The sequence below is a fragment of the Lissotriton vulgaris genome, chromosome 7 (assembly GCF_964263255.1).
Source record: "Lissotriton vulgaris chromosome 7, aLisVul1.2, whole genome shotgun sequence".
Taxonomy (NCBI): Eukaryota; Metazoa; Chordata; class Amphibia; order Caudata; family Salamandridae; genus Lissotriton; species Lissotriton vulgaris.
This window is the reverse complement of record NC_141695.1, coordinates 1023139783-1023160806: the sequence shown is the minus strand read 5'-3', so window position 1 is coordinate 1023160806 and position 21024 is coordinate 1023139783. Positions and strand designations below refer to the sequence as shown.

Sequence of the window (21024 nt, the reverse complement as noted above, 5' to 3'; positions counted from 1 at the left end):
CACAGTGATAACACATTTTTTATTAATTGCGAATGACTTAAGAGTGGGAGCATTGATCATTTCATTCTTAATCTGTTTAAAGGCAAGATCTTGTTTGTCAGTCCAAACAAAATTAGTTGAATTCCTGGTCCACTCTCTGAGGTTCCATTTTGGTGGCAAAATTTTGAATAAACTTGCTGTGATATTCGCATAAACCTGCGAAAGACAATAACTTCTCCTTATCAGGAGCAGGGGCTTTCACAATAGCACTTTTTTTGGTACAACTCCCTCACCAGAAAGAGTATGCCCCAAATACTCCACTGATTTACAAAAAAACTTACATTTACTAGCCTTGAGTGTTAACCCAAATTGTTCTAGCCTGGAACAAACCTCTTTAAGGTGAATGTGATGTTCACTGTCATTTTTTGAAAAAATAAGGACATCATCCTGAAAGCATTTGACATTTGATCCCACATCTTTAAAAATATGGTACATGGCTCTTTGAAAAACCGAAGCGGCCGAAGCCAAACCAAAAGGCATCCTCTTGAATTGGAATAGGCCATGCCGAGTGATAAAGGCTGTAAAGTGTTTAGAGTCCTCAGTAAGCTCGATCTGATGATATGCAGACCTGAGGTCTAATGTGGAAAACACACATGCACCATCTAACATGCAAACCATTTCACTAATGTTAGGAAGTGGATGACAGTCAGTAACTAAATTTGAGTTCAGTGCTCTAAAATCCACACATAACCTAATACTTTAATCAGGTTTAAGTGCTAAAACAATGGGAGAAACCCTTTCGGAGGACTCTACCTCCTCAATTACATCGTCTTTATCTATGGTATCTAACATATCTCTGAGTTCATTTCTAATACTAATGGGTACTCCTCTTAATTTTTGTCTAATGGGAATAGCATCAGGTTTCACTTTGATTCTGTGAAGGAATCCTTTTAGTTTTCCCAAAGTATCGGAAAATACTTTTGGAAAATGTTTGGAAAAATCAGTGGAAACAGATCAAGTATTAGAATCAACATCAGGCATTGACACAGCTAGAACAGAAACAGAATCTTTCAACCTAGGATTCAAAGTGATCCCTAGTTTGGCTTGATCATGCCAACCTAGTACATTTACACCTTTGTAAGCAATATATAATTTGATATCAGCTGAATTACATTTGAAAGAGACACATTTTTAAATCCAATAAAGTCAATTATAGAACCATTAAAATTGTAACCCTTAATATCAGGTGCGCATAAAGTATTGATATTTACTAAATCTCCAAATGATTCTGTGCAATATTCACGTGTAATTATTGTCCATGGAGAACCAGAATCTGAATCTGCCATCAGTTCCAAGACCCTACCCAAAATATTTACCAGACATTTAGGAGGAGGAATTTTGTCAGTCTGCGAAATATCAAATGAATCTTGGATGGACACAATACCAGATTCCATAATTTCAGAAGCACTCTTACTCTCATCAGAAACAAAGGAAACTTTACCATTAGGAATTCTGGGTGAAGAAAAAGAGTCTTTTAGCATCATTAAAAGATTTGACCATATTTTTGCACATTTTGGAAAAATGTCCTGACCGCCCACATTTGTTACACTGCTTGTTAATGGCAGGACATTGTGGAAAAGAAGCAATATGGTCAGGGTTCCCGCATCTGTAACAATAGTATTGCTTACCCTTGCCATCCATTTTATAATTGTAAAAATTCTTTGGTTCTTGAGATTTTACAGTGCTAACTTCACTGCTAGAAGTAGAAGCACTAGGAGTAACCTTATCTAGAAATTTGATCCACTTATCAGATTGCTCAAGTGCTTTGGCTGTACTGATAGCTATTTCTAAGCTTGGGTAACCTAAGATCCAGAGTTGTTCCTGAACTTTCTTACTTTTTACGTGCACAATGATCTGGTCTCTGATCATTTCGTCAGTCATCAGACCAAAGTTCAGTGTAAGGATAGTGCACGCAGAGCAGTAAGAAAGTCATCAAAACACTCATTATCATCTTGAACCCTAGTGTAGAATTTGAATCTATTAAGTGCCACACTAGTAATAGGTTTGAATCTACCTTCGATTCTTAACACAGCCTCATCATACACATTAGCATCACCACCTGACCTAACTGGTGGTAATGTTCTAAAAACTAATTGTCCTTCTGAACCAAGACATTGTAAAAATATATTCTTTTTCCTCTCTGCAGACATCCGCTCTCCATCCATAGCTTTGAGGTAAGTAAAAAATTCCTCCTTCCATCTTGTCCATGGAATGGGAGGATCACCTTTAGTTTGTAAAAATTTGGATGGAGAGTCGAATTGCATTGTCAATGAGAATGCAAACAAAAATTAGGAAATAAAACCAGAGTCTTGATCAAAGTACAGTTTGTGAAGTTAAAAGAAAGTTGCCACCTTAAAATTTTTAAATAAAAATGCTGTAAATGCAGTAAGTACTTCCCAAAGTTATCCAAAATAATTAGGATGCAATGTCCCAAAACATCCAGTAGATGGCAAACAAGCAACACTGCTGCAACATCAGATTAAAGTGCGATAATGGCTCAAAATGCACTATGCTGTGTTACAGCGAAGAATGAATATAAACACAAGTGAATCTCTAATGTCAAAAACGCACATGCCACTCTAGGAATGCTCCTAAAATCGTAATAAAGTTGAACGCGGAAGATGTTCAAAAATAGGTTTGTTCGCACATAATAGTGCTAAAACAAAGTCACTGTTGTATGCGCAAGGAATCAACATCGTAATGCCGTACCTGCTCATGAAATTGTAATAGAGCTGAGGGCTGAGATGTATGCGCATTTCTTTTCCATCTCCTGTAACACGGTACGAGTTGGTTACCATGGAAACAACATGGCGGATACACGCTGTTTAGTATGCGTGTTGACGTAAAGGCGTGTACACGAGATGACGCGCACGATGATTCCAGATTCAGCTTCCAGTAGATTGTTGAAAAATCTCACCGGCAACTGCACAAATTGCTTAAAAATGTAGATTTTCACAACGGAAGATCGCAAAATCATCAGAATTCGATGAAAGTGGAAGACAACACCGCCTCCTAAGTATTCAAGGTAAGGTAGATCATCCGAAGCTTCCTTCGTGGATTCGATATAATTTCCGCTCCTGTGCAAGAATAAGACGTGGCACGAAAGTATAATGAGTCCCTAGTCGCCAATATTAAAACGGAAATTCACTGTATATAGTAAAATTTAGTATATTTATTTTAAAGTAAAAGAGATAAAGCACAGCACGTCTAGCAGTCAAAGTAAATCCAGTAAACTGTACTTCGTGGAACTTGGAACCTAGTATGTAAGATGCAGGGAAGCATCATTACATTCCATGTTCCAGCAAACAGTGCACAAATATTAATAATGAAAATAGCAACACATGACAGAGAATGTAACACCCCCTCACCCATCTCCCTCCCCAATCATTCACAAATTAGTAACAAAGTCCAGATGTCTTTGGCCCTGAGCATCACGGTCAGTATCCACCATAGGTGCACATAACTCTCCCCGATACGCGTTCCATTTCCCCAATATTTGAGTCTATTTGTTCGGACAACTCTTACTCTTATAGATTACCAAGCCACAGCATCACTCAGTGCCACAGAATCACTCAGCGCCCCTCGATGCCACAGCGCCCCTCGATGCCACAGCGCCCCTCGATGCCACAGCGCCCCTCGATGCCACAGCGCCCCTCGATGCCACAGCGCCCCTCCAACACCCCTCCACGCCAGTCAGCACCCCCTCCACGCCAGTCAGCACCCCCTCCACGCCAGTCAGCACCCCCTCCACGCCAATCAGCACCCCTCCACGCCAGTCGGCGCCACACAGCGCCACTCAGCAGCACTGAAGGGCACAGCATCACTCAGCAACCATTCAACAACAATTGGTTCTAATATGTTCTCTCAATGTTTCAAGTTTTATTACAAATGTCACAAAAAGATGTTAAAATTTCACTTCTGTTCTTGGATTTTCATCACAATAAAATACACTGAACATAATCTTCCCAAAAGTTATTTGCAAAAGTTTAAGCTATTGCCATTATAAATTACAATAACTTTTATTTAAGTATTAATTATTAATAAAAATAAAAGCCATTGTTATTGGTAATATTACATCGAAGTCATGTAAATACAACACATATTGCATTACGAATGCTGTAGGTGTCACGTTTGCGAAAGTTAAAACTATTGGCATTGTAAATGACAAAGCTATTTCGCTTTTTTCAAAACCAACACCTAAATAAAAAATGTAATTTACAATACCAATAGCTCAAACGTTCCTAATGCGAGACCTATTGCATTGCAAATGCTTGTTTTTTTTTTATTCATCCTTTTAATCCTGGGCATCTAGGTGGTACTGCTAACAACTTGTCTGTAAAACTTTGAGTTTTGTACTTGCAGGTAAGCTGTGCAATCTTATTTTTACTACAAGGCAATAATAATCATTGAACAAACCTAATTGGAGTCACTATTAAAGTTTTTAAAACTATGTAGGCCTATTTTCACCCATTAGTTTAATTGGTTTTGCTTTTTATTTGGAAGGAACTTAAAGATATTGGTCACCGTGATCAGATGGCTGCTGCACGTGGAATCCTTCAGAAGAACATTCCTATACTGTATACTGCTTCTCAGGCATGTTTGCAGCACCCAGATGTGGCCGCTTACAAGGCCAATCGGGACTTAATCTACAAACAACTTCAGCAGGCTGTCACTGGAATTTCAAACTCTGCTCAGGCTACAGTGTCTGATGAGGCTACTCAGCAGCAGGTTGGGGGAGGAGAGCTTGCTCTTGCACTTAATAACTTTGATGTGAGTATAACTCTCTTTTGTTTTCTTTAATTTTAGGACATTTGTGAATCAAAATTCTTTTTACAACCTCTTTAAACTCACCTGGCTTTTTCTGTTCTCTTTTGTTTTCTGTTCACCAAATGCTGATGTTGTAATAATGTTTGAAGTTGACTTGTAGCTCCCAAATCCCATGCCATACCCTGTTCTTCATGCAGAAAGTGTGCATGCTGTAATTTTCATAATTGCAAATTCCATATGTTCACACGTCTAAAAACGCTTCTTTATCAATGCACAATGGAGTTTGACTATATTTGATAGCACTATTGTACAATTTCTGTTAAAGTGTGTGTACACTAAAACAGTACAAAGTTCCTATGTATGCCCCCTCCAAAAACGAAACGCAAGCAGTATTATTTAAAGTCTGGATATATATATCAGTCACACAAAGTTGCCTGTAATGAAAGACGCCCACAGAACAGATAAGATTCAGCCACAATCTTTATTTAAAGCCGCAGTGAGGAACGATGCAAAGCAGCAACAAGGTTTGTCCTGCCTGAATACCAGCACCACAAGTACCATCGGGCCACGGGGTGGCCACGCCCACTGAGGTGGGACTTTAATTTATTATTTAAAGTGTGGTGTTTGAAATGGTCATGCCGTTACCTCTGGATGTCCATCGCCTTTGAGAAAATGCGGAAAGCATGAAACGCGTCAGGCAGGACAAACATTGTTGCTGTTTTGCATCGATCCTCGCTGCTGCTTTAAATAAAGATCGTGGCTGAATCTTACCTGTTCTGCGGGCGTTTTCCATTACACGCGACTTTGTGTGACTGATAGATATATATATATATCTATCCCACACGGGCAAGTAAGGCAGTAAACTGCATAGGGCGTACTGCATGTGATGAATTGATTGATTTTGCTGGCTCGGTCTGTCTGGAATTGTGTACAATAGGACCCTCCTGCTATTGGCACATGCCTTGCATTTACTGCAGGGATAAAATCCCATAATTTGTTTCAGTGTGCTCACTTTTGGCGGTACTCTCTCTAAGTCACTCCTCACTAGCATGTCCCGAAGAGACCTAGCTTTAAGTCACCAATGGTAGTGGAGGAATATCATCACTAATGATGTCTGTCTTTAGAATATGCCAGTTCTTCTTTAGCATTTTCTTAAAATAGTTAGCTTCTGCAGAATAGGGAGTTACCATCCGGAACTTACCCTTATCTGCAAGAAAAAACCCCCGGAAGGAGACGCAGAAAAACCTGCAGGGGTGGCAGGAAGCGGAAGGAGCAAGGCACCCGCTGGGTGAGTCGCAAGAAGAACACGAAAAGGCAGTAGAGGCGTCAAACCTCACAGTGGTCAACCTAACCGATAGATCTCTCACGGACACGGAATTAAAAGTACTCACTTTAGGACTGACATTTTGTCCTAGTAATCATTTAGAGTACACACAATCTCAAATAGATCTGTTAAGTTTCGTGTGAAACTTAAAACTTCATAAATACTTCAAAATCAGATCAAATATGAGGGAACATAAGAGTACAACATATAGGTTGACTGCAACAGACTCACTAACTGGAAAAGACCTACCGGCAATAGAGCTTCTTGAAAATCTAAGATTGGAAATTGAGGATACGCAGACATCTAATGGTGAAATGGCAGATTCGTATATATAGGCAGTATGGTCCACCAATTAAAAATCAGGATATTGGAGCATTTGAGGGCTATTGATAAAAATGATCAGGCGTATCCAGTGGCACATAACTTTGCAGAGAAACATAAAAGTGACCGCAATCGGTTACAGTTCTATGGTCTGGATCATGTACCTTTGAGTGTGCGGGGAGGTGACAGAGTAAAAAAGTTGCGCAGACTCGTGTCTCGTTCTATATTAGATTTGTTCACCAAACACCCACAAGGCTTGAATGGTGGAGAGCAGTTATCGGTGCATATAGGCTGATGATTTTTTTGTCTGAAAGCTATAATTGATTTATGGTGATGGTAAGCTGCAGATTCAACTGCTTTATTCACCATATTCAAAAATAAGTAATTGTAAAGAGTAATTGCATAAAGGACATCGCAGCTACATCCTGATTGTAATGATACATGTAATTATTTGTTTTCCCGATGTGTCAAATAATAATGATGAAAAACTGCATTTTAAAATAATGTGACATGAGAGTTAACAAAATGTTTACGGAAAGGACAATAGCCGATCTACGGCTTTATAAAATTGGCCAGATGATATGCGATCGTAAAGGGGTTGCTTAGCATTGGTATTTCTAGTATATTAAAATTGTAATGAAATACTTGCTCATGTTTCAGTAACATTGTTGATATAATTATCAGTATGGCACAATGAAATAACATTACAATGAAATGTTTGCGTGTATCTACATGCAGGATTAACCTATTACAAAATGGCGCTCACATTAGCTAGGGTGCACTGGTCCTTTCCTTATTTCCATTGAAGTAACAATGTTGAAAAACATGACGTTTCCGATGTGCCAGTAAACATCGAAAAAGGCTCTTCCGCCGAAACGTCTGTTGTGGGACACAAAATACATTTGTGAATATCACCCCAGGAGTGTGATATCATCTTTTTGAAAATCGAAGGAGTGAAGCGAAATATTGTTAGCGGAGTCCACAACAGCTACATATAGATCTTGTATTTCTCAGCTTCATTTCGTTGAAGTTGATTTGACTACATGTCTAGACATAAGCCCACGCATGTAGGAGAGTAGGATCTGCTTCCTATAGTTACCCCCACTTTTTGCTGTATTTCACTGGTTTTTCGACTGTAGACTGGCTGTGCCCCTGCTAATCAGGCCCACAGCCTAGCTGTTCTCTCTAAATTGATAGCATGTACTTTAAGTAATACCAGATTGGGTACTGGGTCACCTTTGTGAGTCCCTATATATGGTACCTTAGGTACCCAGGGCATAGGTACCCCAGAAGGCCTACCAGGGGCTGAAGCATGTATTATGCCACCCCGGTTAGCCTGCCAAAATGGCACCACAGGTCTGCGCCTGCAGCCTGGGTAAGGTGGTGTAATCACCCCTTCTCCAGTATTGAGGTGTCTTTCATAGATTTACATGCTTGAATATTCCCCGTAGTCTGAGTGTGAGTCCCACGGTACATAAAATAGTAGTAAAAAAAAAATTTGCATATATAAAAATATATATCATAGTAGTAATAATAATAATAATAGAATGCTTGAAAGTACCATAGAACATCATTAACACATAAGGAAGCATTGAGGGAAAATCACTTTACTGGCATATCCATGTCGTTATGATAGTCCAATTTCTAGTCAATCAGGCTGTTGCACCCTCTAGAACCTTCTCCTCAGAAGCTCAGGCCCTCAGATTTTCTACCGCACGTCCTGTGAAGCGAGTCTTCCTGAGCTCTGCTCAGTTTTTTTTCCTTCAAAATATCTACAATCTGCAAGTATTTTTCCTTTTCTTTGAAGAAGTCTTTATTTTCAACTCTGCTTCGCCTGTGGAAAGTTTCGCCCTTTTTCTAAGGACCCTCTCGATAGTCCTGCCTATTTTCTGAACTACAGGTGATGAGTCGCGGGTTCTGTGGAACCCTTTTCTCAAAGGCCCTTTGAGAGCAGAGAGGCCCGTCTTCTTCTGTGGCTACAGGAGTTGTAGACTTTCTGTCACCCCTGTCTCTGACATGATGAGTGTTAGTTCTGGGCATGCTAAGTCCTCTCTAAGCGTGGGTGTGTAACTGAGATTCCTTCTTCTTGGCCTCCAAGGATGAAGTAGGATCCTCTGGATTTTGTTCCCCCACTGAGTCTGCTGGCCTCCACGCCTACGGGACCTGGTCTCTGGCGTTTTCAGACTCTTACTGCCACCTTTACACTTAGAAAGGTGCCAGTCCGTCGACGGGCTCGTCGACCCGCACGTCGACAATGAAAGATTCCCGCGTGGTCGTCACTTCGACTACGATGACGTGGAGTGTGTCGAGGAGCCTAAAGGCCATTTTCTACTTACGTTTCCGTCGTCGACTGCCTCGTCGTCGACTGTGGCCTCGTCGTCGACGGTGGCTCTGTCGACGACCGTGTGGACAGTGCCCGCTCGTCGACGGTAGGCTAGTCGACTGTGGCCTCGTCGTAGACTGTGGCCTCGTCGTAGACTGTGGCCTCGTCGTAGACTGTGGCCTCGTCGACTGTCAGCTCTGTAGACGTTACAATTCAGCAATTACTTCATAAAATTTATCCAACAATGGACTTTGTTGATGACGGAAAGCTTCGTCGAGGGTTGGCGTTGTCGCCAGTTAGCTGTGTTGACGCAGATGGCCTAGTTTACGGTTTGCCTCGTCAACGGTTAACTTAGTTGCCAGTTGGCTATAAGCACGGTGCTTTTGTAGACTATTTTTTAGTGGTACACTGCTTTTCCGCTACATCAATGCGATGGCGTGATGGCTCCTTACTCAACGCCAGACTCTCAGCCTCTGTTTCCTTAAGACCAAAATTATGTTTTTCTCACAACGAGGCTGCCATGTCCCATTCCATGGTGAAATTATACCCTCTTACACCTGAATCTCCATTACTTTTACCCTCCGGTGGATAGTGGAGGATCAAACCTCCTCCTGGAGAGAACGGCGGCTCGCTTTCATCTTCCCCTCATCACTAGGAAAGACTCAGACCGTTTTTCTTTGATTTTACAATTAACTACGGAGACCAGTTCGTTCAGTTCCTCTGATACCTTTTATTTGACAAGAGGTCTTTGGCTCTTCCTGAGCCCAAGATCTGCGCTGGCGGTTCTTTAGCGCTTCGAACACAATATTTAACACGCCAGACAATTCACCTGCTTGTCTGGTCTCTCGACTACTACCTGACAATGGCTGCAACCACAGTTTGCCCCAGTATTGGAACTTTCATAGATTCCCATGCTTTGTATTATTCCCCGTCGTCTGAATGGGAGCCTCGGTAAATTGAAAATACCTTAGTAGTAAGCACAAAGTGAAAAAATGGGCCTAGGCCTCATCTCATTTTGTAGCTTATCCACCTATTTTTGTAAAAGAGACCAAATTCTTGCAGTAGCCAATCGGAGCAGCCTCACACCGTAGAACCTTCCTGAGAGCCTCGGAGCCTCAGATTTTCTACCGCACGTTGTGCAAGGGAGTCTCCATTCAGCTCTGCTCAAACTTCTTCACTTCTGAGTATTTTTTTCTTCAAATTCTACCTATTTTTTCGTCATGTCTGACAGAGAAAAGAAAGCACTTTTTAGAGCCTGTGCTACTTGCTCAAAAAAGGTTGTTTGTTGAAGACAAACATGAAGACTGCATATACTGCTTATATCCGGATCATAAGCCATGGACTGCAAGATTTGCAGAACCTTCTCCACCAAGACCTTGAGGGTCAGAGAGGGACGTCTCCTCACTTGGCTACAGAAAATGAAGGACCGCAAGGAACTTATGTCTTCTGACAGTGAGGGCTCCTCTTTGATGGTATCATCAAGAAAGTCGAAGAAGAGGGGTAGGTCTCCCCCTACTACAACTGATGAGCCCCATGTCAAGGCCTTACCTGGGACCTCTGATAGGTCTGATAGGTCTGATAGGCCTGCTGCCCGAAAATCTCCTCACCACGGTGAAAAGGAGAGGCAGGGTAAGCTTGAGGAGTCGCAACCTTCAAAAAAGGCTAAGAAGATCGTCCCTGTCACTTCACCACCCTCTGACAAGGATAGAGGGGTGAAAAAGCCTTATACTGCGACTCAGGTGGTTGTTCCAGACAAGAAACAGCGTTCGTCGACGGTGAAAACCACAGGTACGCCGACGATTTCTATCAAAAGACTTGTCTGTAAATTTGGCCTCGTTGACGGGCTCGTCAGCGATGGCTATGACGACTGCACCTGTGCCGTCGACTATGTTTAAGGCGCCTGATGCCTGTTCGTCGTCGACGAAGATGACTTTCTCCACGTCAACGACGATGACAACGATAGTCACGGCGACGACGATGAGGACCACGTCGACGACGACAATGTCGACGACACCTATCACCTTGCTGCTGACGACGAGTTCGTCGACGGTTCTGTTGACGATCCAACCATTGTCGACGATGGCCATCTCCCCGTCGACGAATCATTCCTCGACGACTAGCGCAGTTTCTTCGTCAGCAGTCTCTGAAGATGCAACCGCCGACGACGATTCAGTCAACGTCGTCGACGACTGGAAAAGTTGTTTTTTCACACAAAGAGAAAAATAACACCGGAAATGACATCTCCACGGCAAGTCCAACGGTTTCCTCCTACCCTATTGCTGGATGAGGACTCTGAAGAAGAGGCTTATAGCGACTTAGGCCAGGCTTGTAGCCCTTCTGACTTGCAAGTAAAAATACAAGATATCAGTTCTGAGGAAGGGGAAATGGAGCAACGACAATATGTTCCACAGGATTATTTCGGACAACAGGAGATGCCAAGCATGCAGATTCCTTTGCAGAAACCTCCACGTCCATCTCAGCAGGAGATGGTGGCGATGCCATCCACTCATCTCTGATCTACAACTAATGTTGCAAGACTATCGGAGGCGAATTCCTACTCCCCAGGAGGTTTAACAGGTACGCTCTCCTACACCTCCGCCATCACAGCCTGTGGCAGGACACTCGTTGCCATCAAGAGGGCGTGACCCAGAGCCCGTAGAACATCCGCAAGAGGTGGTACCCATTCGGGATGATACAGATGATGACCATGCCTCATCGGATGTAGATCAGCAAGTGGACCCTTACCAAGACCAGAATGTAGACTGGAATCAGGATGACATTCGAGATCCAGACGTCACAGGGCCTGATACCGCAATCTCTCCTCCAGCAGATGTCGGAGGCTTTCACAACTTGATGGAACGAGCTTCCAAGAGATTTGGTCTTCCGGTGACCACAGTTCAGTCCGAATGTTTTTTGTACGATTTCAAAGAACAATTCCGGAAATCCGTACGTTCAATTCCCATCATTGAACATGTTTGGTCTGAAGGCCTAAAGGCTATGCATAATCCAGCCACGGTTCTCCCTGTGCTCCCCAGACTGGAGAAAAAATATAAGGCGCCAGACGGCAGCCTGGCATGTTTGCTAGGTCAACCAAAACCGGACTCAGTCATTTCCCAGGCCGCACAGAGCAAATTTAAAAACCCATCCACGCCAGTAACGACGCCACCGGATAAAGAGGGCAGGCGTTTGGACAATGTTGGAAAATGATTCTCCACAATGGCCAGCCTCCTCGTTAGGGCGGCTAATGCTTTGGCGATCCTGGGGAGATACAATCGCCAGATGTGGTGTGACCTCTCCCCGTTTGTGGAAGAACTTCAGGATGCATTTAAGGATGAGGTAAAGAAGATCTTACTGGAAGGAGAGCGAGCCTCTTCTGAAGTAATCGACTGCGCTATGGATATAGCAACTACGGCCTTCTGAGCGCTAGCCGGCTCGGCAGTTCTACGACGCCAGGGGTGGTTGAGAGCCAAGTGGTTTAGACGAGCGGTGCAAAATAAAATTCTAGATCTGCCATACGATGGGGAGATGTTATTTGGCAAACACGTGGATGACTCCTTACAGGGCATAAAGAAAGATACGGATACGGCCAAGTCCTTAGGAACTTTACAGTATCGCAAAGTGCTCTTTAAGGGAGCAAGAGAAAGAGGGTTCTCCTCCTATAGAGGCGGCAATCAGCAACGCTACTCTTCTAACTCCCAACCTGGCCAAACATACAAACCCCAGTACTCAGAGGGGTTCTTTCTCTCACCAGCCGTCGAGAGGACGACAAGGACAGCAGAGGAGAGACAATACCAAGAGACAATAGCGGCCAGGTGGCTCTTTCTACTGTTCCTGTGCCCTCATTAACACCAGTAGGGGGCAGAATTGCCCATTGCCTCAACAACTGGATGGTCATAACAGACCAGTGGGTCCTATACATCATCAAGAAGGGACACACGTTGGAGTTCCAAGATCTTCCTCCAACAAGAGCTCCAGACGCCTTTACACCCAAACATCTGGAACTCCTTCATCTCGAGGCCCACCAACTCTTCACCAAGGGGGCAATAGAACCTGTACCTCTCTCCTAAAAGGGGAAAGGGTTCTATTCCAGGTTCTTCCTGGTTGGGAAGACAAAGGACAAGTGGCGTCCGATCTTAGATCTACGACAGCTCAACACTTATCTCATCAAGTTGTCCTTCAGGATGGTCACTCTTCAGGACATCCTCTGCCTTCTCAATCCAGGGGACTACATGGCGACCCTAGATTTGGAAGACGCTTACTTCCATGTACCCATTCTTCCAGCTCACAGGCAATATCTTCGATTTACAGTAGGCAAGAGCCGTTTTCAATTCAAAGTACTGCCTTTTGGTCTCGGATCCGCTCCGCGGATCTTTACAAAGGTACTGGCTCCAGTGGCAGCCTTCCTCAGAAAGCAGTCTTTCGAAGTCTTCCCATATCTGGCCGAACGGCTGCTGAAGGCTCCTTCGTTCCAGGAGGCGTCCAGGGCAGTCACGAGCTGCAGACAACTGTTCGAGCAACTGGGCCTTCGGCTCAACATAGAAAAATCGATTTTGCGCCCCTCCAAAACAGCTAGATTTTTGGGTGCGATCCTAGACAGAGTGCTGCCTGGCTTTTCCTTCGGAAGAGTGCCAAACCAAGCTCATTCTTTCAGCTCGCCTTCTTCGAACACGGAAGTTTCTGTCAGTTAGCAAATACAAATTGCTTCTCGGATCGATATCATCCTGCATACCATTGGTACCACACTGCAGGCTGCGAATACGTCCACTGCAGGAACAGTTGGACAAACAATGACGTCAGGTTACAGGCTCCTTCGACGACCGGATCATCATCACTCCGGAAATGCTGGTGGTTGCTCTAAGACAATCTTTCAGTAGGTTTGCCATTCCAACTTCCACCTTCTCCCATGGTATTGACAACAGGAGGGATGGGGAGCGGTTCTCCAAGAACTAAAGGTCAGTGGTCATTGGAGCCCAGTCCAAGTCAAGTTCCACATCAATCTACTGGAACTTATGGCCATTCGTCTAGCCTTGCAGGATTTCCTTCCAAGGATCCGCAACCGTGCAGTGCTGGTTCGTACAGACAACACCACAGCCGTGTGTGTGTGTGTGTGTGTGTGTGTGTATATATGTATGTATGTATATATATATATATGTATGTATATATATATATGTATGTATATGTATATATTTTATTTTTAGAGTTTTCTATAGCGCGAACTTGAACCGATTAGGTTATCAGAGCGCTTTACATAGCACCAGTTCCGTTACATGTTATCACAGCACTTTACATAGAATCAGTTACGTTGCACATTTCAGGAACTTGAACCAATTAGGTTATCAAAGCGCTTTACATAGCACCAGTTCCGTTACATGTTATCAAGGCACTTTACATAGAATCAGTTACGTTACACATTTCAGGAACACATTTGTTTTTGTTCTAGTGAATAGGGTTATCTCTTCACACGGAGCAACTGACAGTGGGGAACACTAGATGTTCAACATTCTAAGTTCCAAGGAAATTACATGAGCAGAAAGATGTAGGAAAACACCACAAGGGGTTATTGTCAGTGGGGAGGCTTTTGGTAAAGGTAAATGGTTCCCAAATGTGCTGGGTTCGAGTTACCCGGAGGCATCCGGTCCCAGTAGGTGGACAGTTGTTTGTGGTAATATGTGATGTCCATGATCCAATCTTGGATTTTTGGCACCCGTGACCTACCCCAATGTATGCAGAACAGACATTTTCACAAATTATAGAACAGTGAAGAAAGAGGATAAAAACTAATTCATTAACTATTCTCTGAGAAAGTTAGTGCCGAGCGAGATGGAGAGGAACTGATGAAGCCGACAGAGCGCACGCCTTAGTTAAATCAGGGTTGGGACTAGAGCATTACTTCATTATTTTAACCAGTGCTTATGATTGTTTTTTATTACCGTTTTTTAGATTGAACATGTTTCAACATACAGTGGCCTCTCGTCCTGGCTTTGTAGTATGAGCCGAGGATAGAGGGCCCTGTGGCTGGGACAGTAGGTCTCCACAGGATATTTGACATTTTGTCTTCTTATGCAAATATTTTACGTATCCTAGACTGTATCTTAAACCCTATTTAAAAGAAATGGGATTTAGACAGGCTAAGATTGCACTTTTGTTCTTGCAACTTTTGCAGAAGGAACACACTTTCTAAGAGCAATGATGAGATCTAGGAAATCCAGATATGATTGAGACAGAGGGGTATTTGTGAACGGTTCCATGATGACATAGGACTTTAAGAAATTAGTTAGCAGTCAGTCTTGTAGTAGTCAGTGGTTTTTCAAGATGAGAGTATATTGTGATGTCACTTAGAGTTTCTCAAAATAATCCGCTTTTTTAATGAATTTGATATTGTTTTAATGTAGTGTTTCTACAGGGCTACACCGGCACAAATCGGTCTCCTCCACCCTCAGGAACCTACACTGGCTACCTGTTGAAAAGAGGATTCATTTTAAAACTCTGTCTTGCTTTTAAAATTTTGAAACTCTCCTCGCCACCTATGTTATGTTCTCTGCTCTCACCCTACGTCCCTAGGCGGTCCCTTCGGTCAGAAGGTCAGAACTTGGTCATTATCCCCCGCATCAAGTTATCCAGAATGGGCGGCCGCTCGTTTGGATACTTAGCCACCAAACTTTGGAATGGACTTCCAGCCCAAATCCGCGCAATGAATAACCTTTTATCCTTTCGCAAAGCTATAAAAACCCACCTTTTTAACTAGTTATGTTATATTCACCTCTGGACTTCCTGCAATTCCATCTTGCTGTCCCTTGGACATAGGCAGCTAGCGCCGGGACTCCCCTTGGCTGGGGCAGCCGTGCGCTATACAAGCACATCTAACATAACATAACTTATGGCTGTGTTCATTGCAGAATAAAGATTGTTTGATGATAATACCCCAATGTATTTCAATTCTATGCTTCGCAAGGAGAAGCATCAGGGTAATCAATATATGGTAGTCGCTTGGCGTATCGCTTAGATAGCCCAGTAGACCTAATAGTGGAAATGGGGACACTAGCATATTTCCAACTTTAACTATCTTGCAAAAAACTTATCCTCAGTAAGTTGCAATTGCGGGACAAAATGCCAAGCAAGGCGTATAATATCCACTTGATGTGAGTGGCAAAGAACAAAACTTGATGCAGCAGAATTGATCCTTAATTAATCCCTCAGGGTAGAAATATTCTCCTAAAACATATCTTATTGCAAAAGCACTCACAATGGGCTGAGACCCATATGTTTATCTCTATACATATATTTGTCAACAAAATATAAAATATCTACATTTACTACAAAAAAATAGTTCAACAAATACAAAAAATTACAAAAAATATAAATACATATACATTTAACATACATCAACAATCATGTAGTAACTTCCGTCTCATTAACAGATACCTTATTGCCCAAATTTCTTAGTGGGCTGCGCTAAACTATTATGTACACAACCCATATCAACAAGATAGCCCTTCTGTCAACATCAATCTGGGGAATAAGTCTCAACTCCTTTCTATGTTAAATGGTGTAAATTTATTTTTGATCAGAGTCAAAATTGTAAGGGCTTCTTTCATCTACATGGTCTACGTGTTTCAGCCAGTTTCGTCAGGGCATCATCAGGACTATGGGCACAAAGGTAACGTATCTCGCCGATAACACTACATCTATCGAGACACCGTAAATAGCACTGGGAATGCAGGGCGACTCTACAAGAAACACATTTCCAATTGGGCAAAGTTCAAATGGATATTCTTTCACCGGTCCAGGGAATGAATAATCTTAATGCAGTTCACCCGACATCTTGTTTTCACCTCGGTCGAACGTTGGCAATGGGAGTCAGGGGACAGTCCCATCTGATATATCTGTATGTGAGTTCGATACAAGCGATTTCAAAAATTTGAAATGGATACGATGTAGTCAGTAATTGGCAGATAACATCTTAAGCTGACCGCAGCAGAAGGCCCACTGTGTATTGGTTAGGGGGAGAGCTAAATCTGTGTCCCAAGCCTCTTGTGAGGACAGGACCGCTTCTGGCGCAGTTTGCTACATGTGATTATATAGGGATGTTATCTTACAAGGCTGTCTAAGGGTGTGCATGTGGTGGTAGTTTTCGTTGGAGGGGCGAGAATGCGATCCTCGGAGGTATAGGTCTGCAAAGGTATGAATATTCCGATCTGATAGAAGTCTAGCCCCAGATTCCTTAACTTAGGATATCCCCAGGCATCATACTGGTCCGGAAAATATTGTGCAGCAGCACCTCTGCATGCCCGGGTTGGCACCGTACGGCTCCGCCCTGACTTCGTACATGAGCGTGAAGTCAGCGGAGCCATATATGCCCCGCCCCGGCGCGCCAACATCAGTTTTCTTCTTTACTGCATCACAACGGGGATCTGGGAAACCAGCAGTTCCTGGCCTACTTTTGGGCCTTGCCGACACCGTTGGCGGCGTACCCGAATAGTGTGCAATGCCCTCTGGGTTCAAAGCCTTTGAGGTCTGTGCACGTCAGATGTCTGGCACTGATCGCACCTTATTTGCATGTGGTGTCTTGATGTGCCTTACGATTCCAAGCAATGCGGCGACTGTCAACAGAAGTCCCTTCGGGAACGCCGTAGGAAGCTGTTGGCCGCGCGACTGTCCGGGCCTGTGTCTTCTCATCGCCACTCTCCCTCTACAGACTGGGCTCGCTCCCGAGGCCGCTCCCCCGACCGGCGCCGTAAAAAAGGTAAGCGGAGCGACAAGTGTCTACTGAGGTCCACCTCTCATAGGCGTGCCGCTGGCGCTCACTCCTCTCATATGGGGTCAGCAACGGGCACCCAGAGGTCACCTCCTCCTTATCCTCCTTTCCCAGGAGTTGGAGCGACGCGCGCCCAAATGCAGTCCTACTCCCGGGCTATTAGGGCCTACTTGGAGTCCTCCGTTCTCCATGGCACGCCTTCAGGCCCCACAGAGGCGGAGGGTACTCAGGCTAGGCCCTCGTCGGCAGATCCTTCCCCGGCCACGGTTGTGTGCACCGACTTAGACTCCGGAGCTGAGTCGACGACGTTGGGCCGTGGCCCAGACTGTCCTGGTTGCTCTAGCACACCCCGCCAGCCAGCGCATAGCCCTGTGCGGTTTCCTGCTTGGATGGTGGAAGCTGCGTGAGCGACGCCGGGCTCTTCCCCATCAGTCAGTGCATAGCCCTCTGCGGCTTCATGCGCGGACGACGGAGGGGGCGTCTATGACGCTGAGCTTGGAGCTCGGCTCCACGTCTGACTTCATCGCCCAGGACCAGCTCACTTCCTGCGACACCGGGTTGCTCCTGATTCCTCATTTATGTCCCGTCAACTGGGTTGCGCGACACCGGTATCCCCTACAGCCTTTTCGAATGCTGTTGCTTCCCCTGGTCTTGAGCCACTGGTGCAGGTTCCTAGTGTGGCATGGCCTTTTTGTTGTTCCCCAGCCCCGCTCTTTGTGGCAACTGGGAGAATTAGCCTCCAACCGTCTCCTACTGACTGCCTCTTGTCCCCTCCTAGGGTGATGACTGAGTTGGGGGCCGCCTACGTGCGGACCATGACCATGACCAGGGCAGCTGCTATCATTGGCTTTCAGCCTCCTGTGGAATCACTCATTTCCAATCCCTTAACGGATCTGCTTTATCTTGAGCCCATTACAGTGGAACCCCTGCTTACCCCTTGGGGTGCTTTATTGGAAGTCCTGTGTGGCATATGGACACTGCCCTCTTCCGGAGCCGCGGTTGATCAAGCCATTGCAGGTAGGCCCCTTCCTGCCCCGGGGGATCCACTCTGCCCCTCCATCCTGCTGCTCAGGGCCTGGTTATTCAGGCGGTTTTTGGTTTACAAGACTCCTCTTCTTTGCCTTGTTTCCTCCCACCCGGGAATCCTGGTGGCTGGACGCATGTGGCAGACAGCTTTTTGCTTCTTCTAGCGCTGCCATCCATGCTTTAAACACTACATGCGTGTTTGCATGTCTGTCCTCCACACTCTGGGACTCCGTGGCTACCTTGCATCCTTCTCTTACGGAGGAATTGTGGCCGGAGTTACTCTGTCTTGTCCTTCACGGCAAGGAAATGGCTCATTTTACTATACGCTCATTTTACTATACGCTCCTTTCTGGATGCCACAGACTCTGTGGGCCGTGCTCTTTCAAGGCCGGTGTCTTAGCGCTGTCATGCCTGGATGTGTGACAGCCGCTTCCGTGATGATATCTGGGACAGCCTCCAGGACATGCTATTTGACGGATTAGACCTTTTTGGGTCCCACGCTGAGACTGCGGTCTCCCGGCTCCTGTCAGGGCTACCGTGAGTATGCTGCGCCACTGACTGGCTGGCTGACTTTTTCTTCTCGGTTGCGTACTTCCTTTCTGGCAAGTTATTTTTATCAGAGGCAGGTTGGTTCCTCTATATTGTCGGTATAGCCGTACGGCTGGGTTGTTTGTTTTCAAGTCCTCTGACTGTCTGTTTTGCCGAGAGGACCTGCACTTTCTTTTCATATCAGTTTCTTACTTGGTGTGTTTTTCTGCCATGTCGCCCTGTGCTGTGCAGGGGTCAGTGCCCTGCTGCCTTTGTATCTTTACAGGAGCAGGTTTCACAATGTTTTATGCAGGTTGACTGAATTAGCTGGGCTAACCCTGGCTTCTTGTCCACACCTTGGATCCTGGGGATCCTTCATGCCTCTTTCAAGGTTCGGCATTTTTTGTTGCTCAGGTGCAAGCATTCTGGCTTGATGTTTTTCTTCCTCGTCCCCTCTACATGTTGGGGTTTTTTGTGTTATACTGGACGGGCTGTGGTGCCCTAGCCTTCCCTGGATTCCTGCTCTCTTCAGGGCACAGGGGTATGGTGGGTGGCTGCACTGTCACTTTGTCTCCACTGTGTTTCGTGCTTGGTAGACAACACTCCTTTAGTCATGTTATTGACTACTAGGCTCTTCTGGACCTTGGTGGGATTTAGTCGCAGTCCCGCCACCTCTATGGATATGGCTTTGGTATCTATTCTAAGTTGTGGCTAGACGTCTCAATCAGATGAACAAGTTACTTACCTTTGGTAACGATGTATCTGGTAGAGACATAGTCTAGCCGCTGATTCCTCAACGCCCGCCCATCCTGCTACAACCTTTTCAGGTTTTTGCCTTCTCCTCCTTTTGGGTGGTTTTATTCCTCTGCGGAGGGACGTTTCCTCTTCATTTCAACTCCCGAGGCTACATTCTGTTTGTGCCTTTTTTCTGCCCATTCTTGTGATTAGAAGGTATGCTCATGACATGTGTCCTTTACAATCCTTACCCTGGGTTGTCCGATGTGAGTCTCCATTCTTCAACCGCTTGCCGTCTCTTGCCTTCCCTGTACTCTAGTGGTTGCAGTCTCTGACAAGGCTGCCTTCGACAGATCCATTATTTGGATTTGACACCTCCTTTTAGGTGATGCTTATAGTACTTTGTCCTTGCTCCTGGATTTTGGACTGGTTGTCCTTCACGGTCATTTATGGTTGCAGCCTTGCTGCCGGCTGCTATGATGGTTCACCGAGGAGCTAGGGCTCAATGGTGTGTCTTGTGCCTCTGGTGGCCCAGGCTCACACAGGCCAAGGTTCCTATTCTGCCTATGCTCTGCATCTTCTGCCTATGCTCTGCATCTTCTGCCTATGCTCTGCATCTTCTGCCTATGCTCTGCATCTTCTGCCTATGCTCTGCATCTTCTGCCTATGCTCTGCATCTTCTGTCTATGCTCTGCATCTTGTTCTGCCTTCCGGGGATATTTGAAGCTAAGGAAGCTGCAGCTAAATTAAGTCTCTACCAGATACATCGTTACCGAAGGTAAGTAACTTGTTCTTAACTGGCATGGCTCATTGCGCCTTTATCTTTTAGCAGGGGAGCAGGGGGTGTTTCCGCAACGGGGCTTTAAGCTGGGTATTGCCTTCACGTTTCGCCAGCCATGCCCATGCCCTGTGCATGCACTGCGGTGTGTTAATCTCATAAGCAGGTTTTTGTCTGGAAGGAATAGTGCTGTGGATAGTGGCCATGGGGAGGTCCGGTCTCTTAACAGCTACGTGCGGTTGAAAGGGTGTGTGTGTGGGGGGGTCCAATAGTGCAAAAGGTGTGCCAGGGCATACAGCACATATAGCTGCAGGTCCGGTGCACCTATCCCACCCTGTGATTGTGGCAGTGCTAATAGATCATATTTCACATGAGGTTGTTGGCTAGCCTAGACTAGCGTGATTAGGTTGAAGCGGAGATGTTTAAAT

General features: G+C 44.9%; 1 protein-coding gene across 1 annotated transcript in view; it reads left to right on the top strand.

Annotated features, from left to right (window-relative positions):
* The window catches only part of CTNNA1 (catenin alpha 1), a 391106-nt gene that overhangs the window by 122273 nt on the left and 247809 nt on the right, over window positions 1–21024 (top strand). The window contains exon 6 of the mRNA XM_086931448.1: window positions 4543–4809. Coding sequence (XP_086787574.1) covers window positions 4543–4809 — 267 coding nt within the window. The remainder of the gene's footprint in view (window positions 1–4542; window positions 4810–21024) is intronic.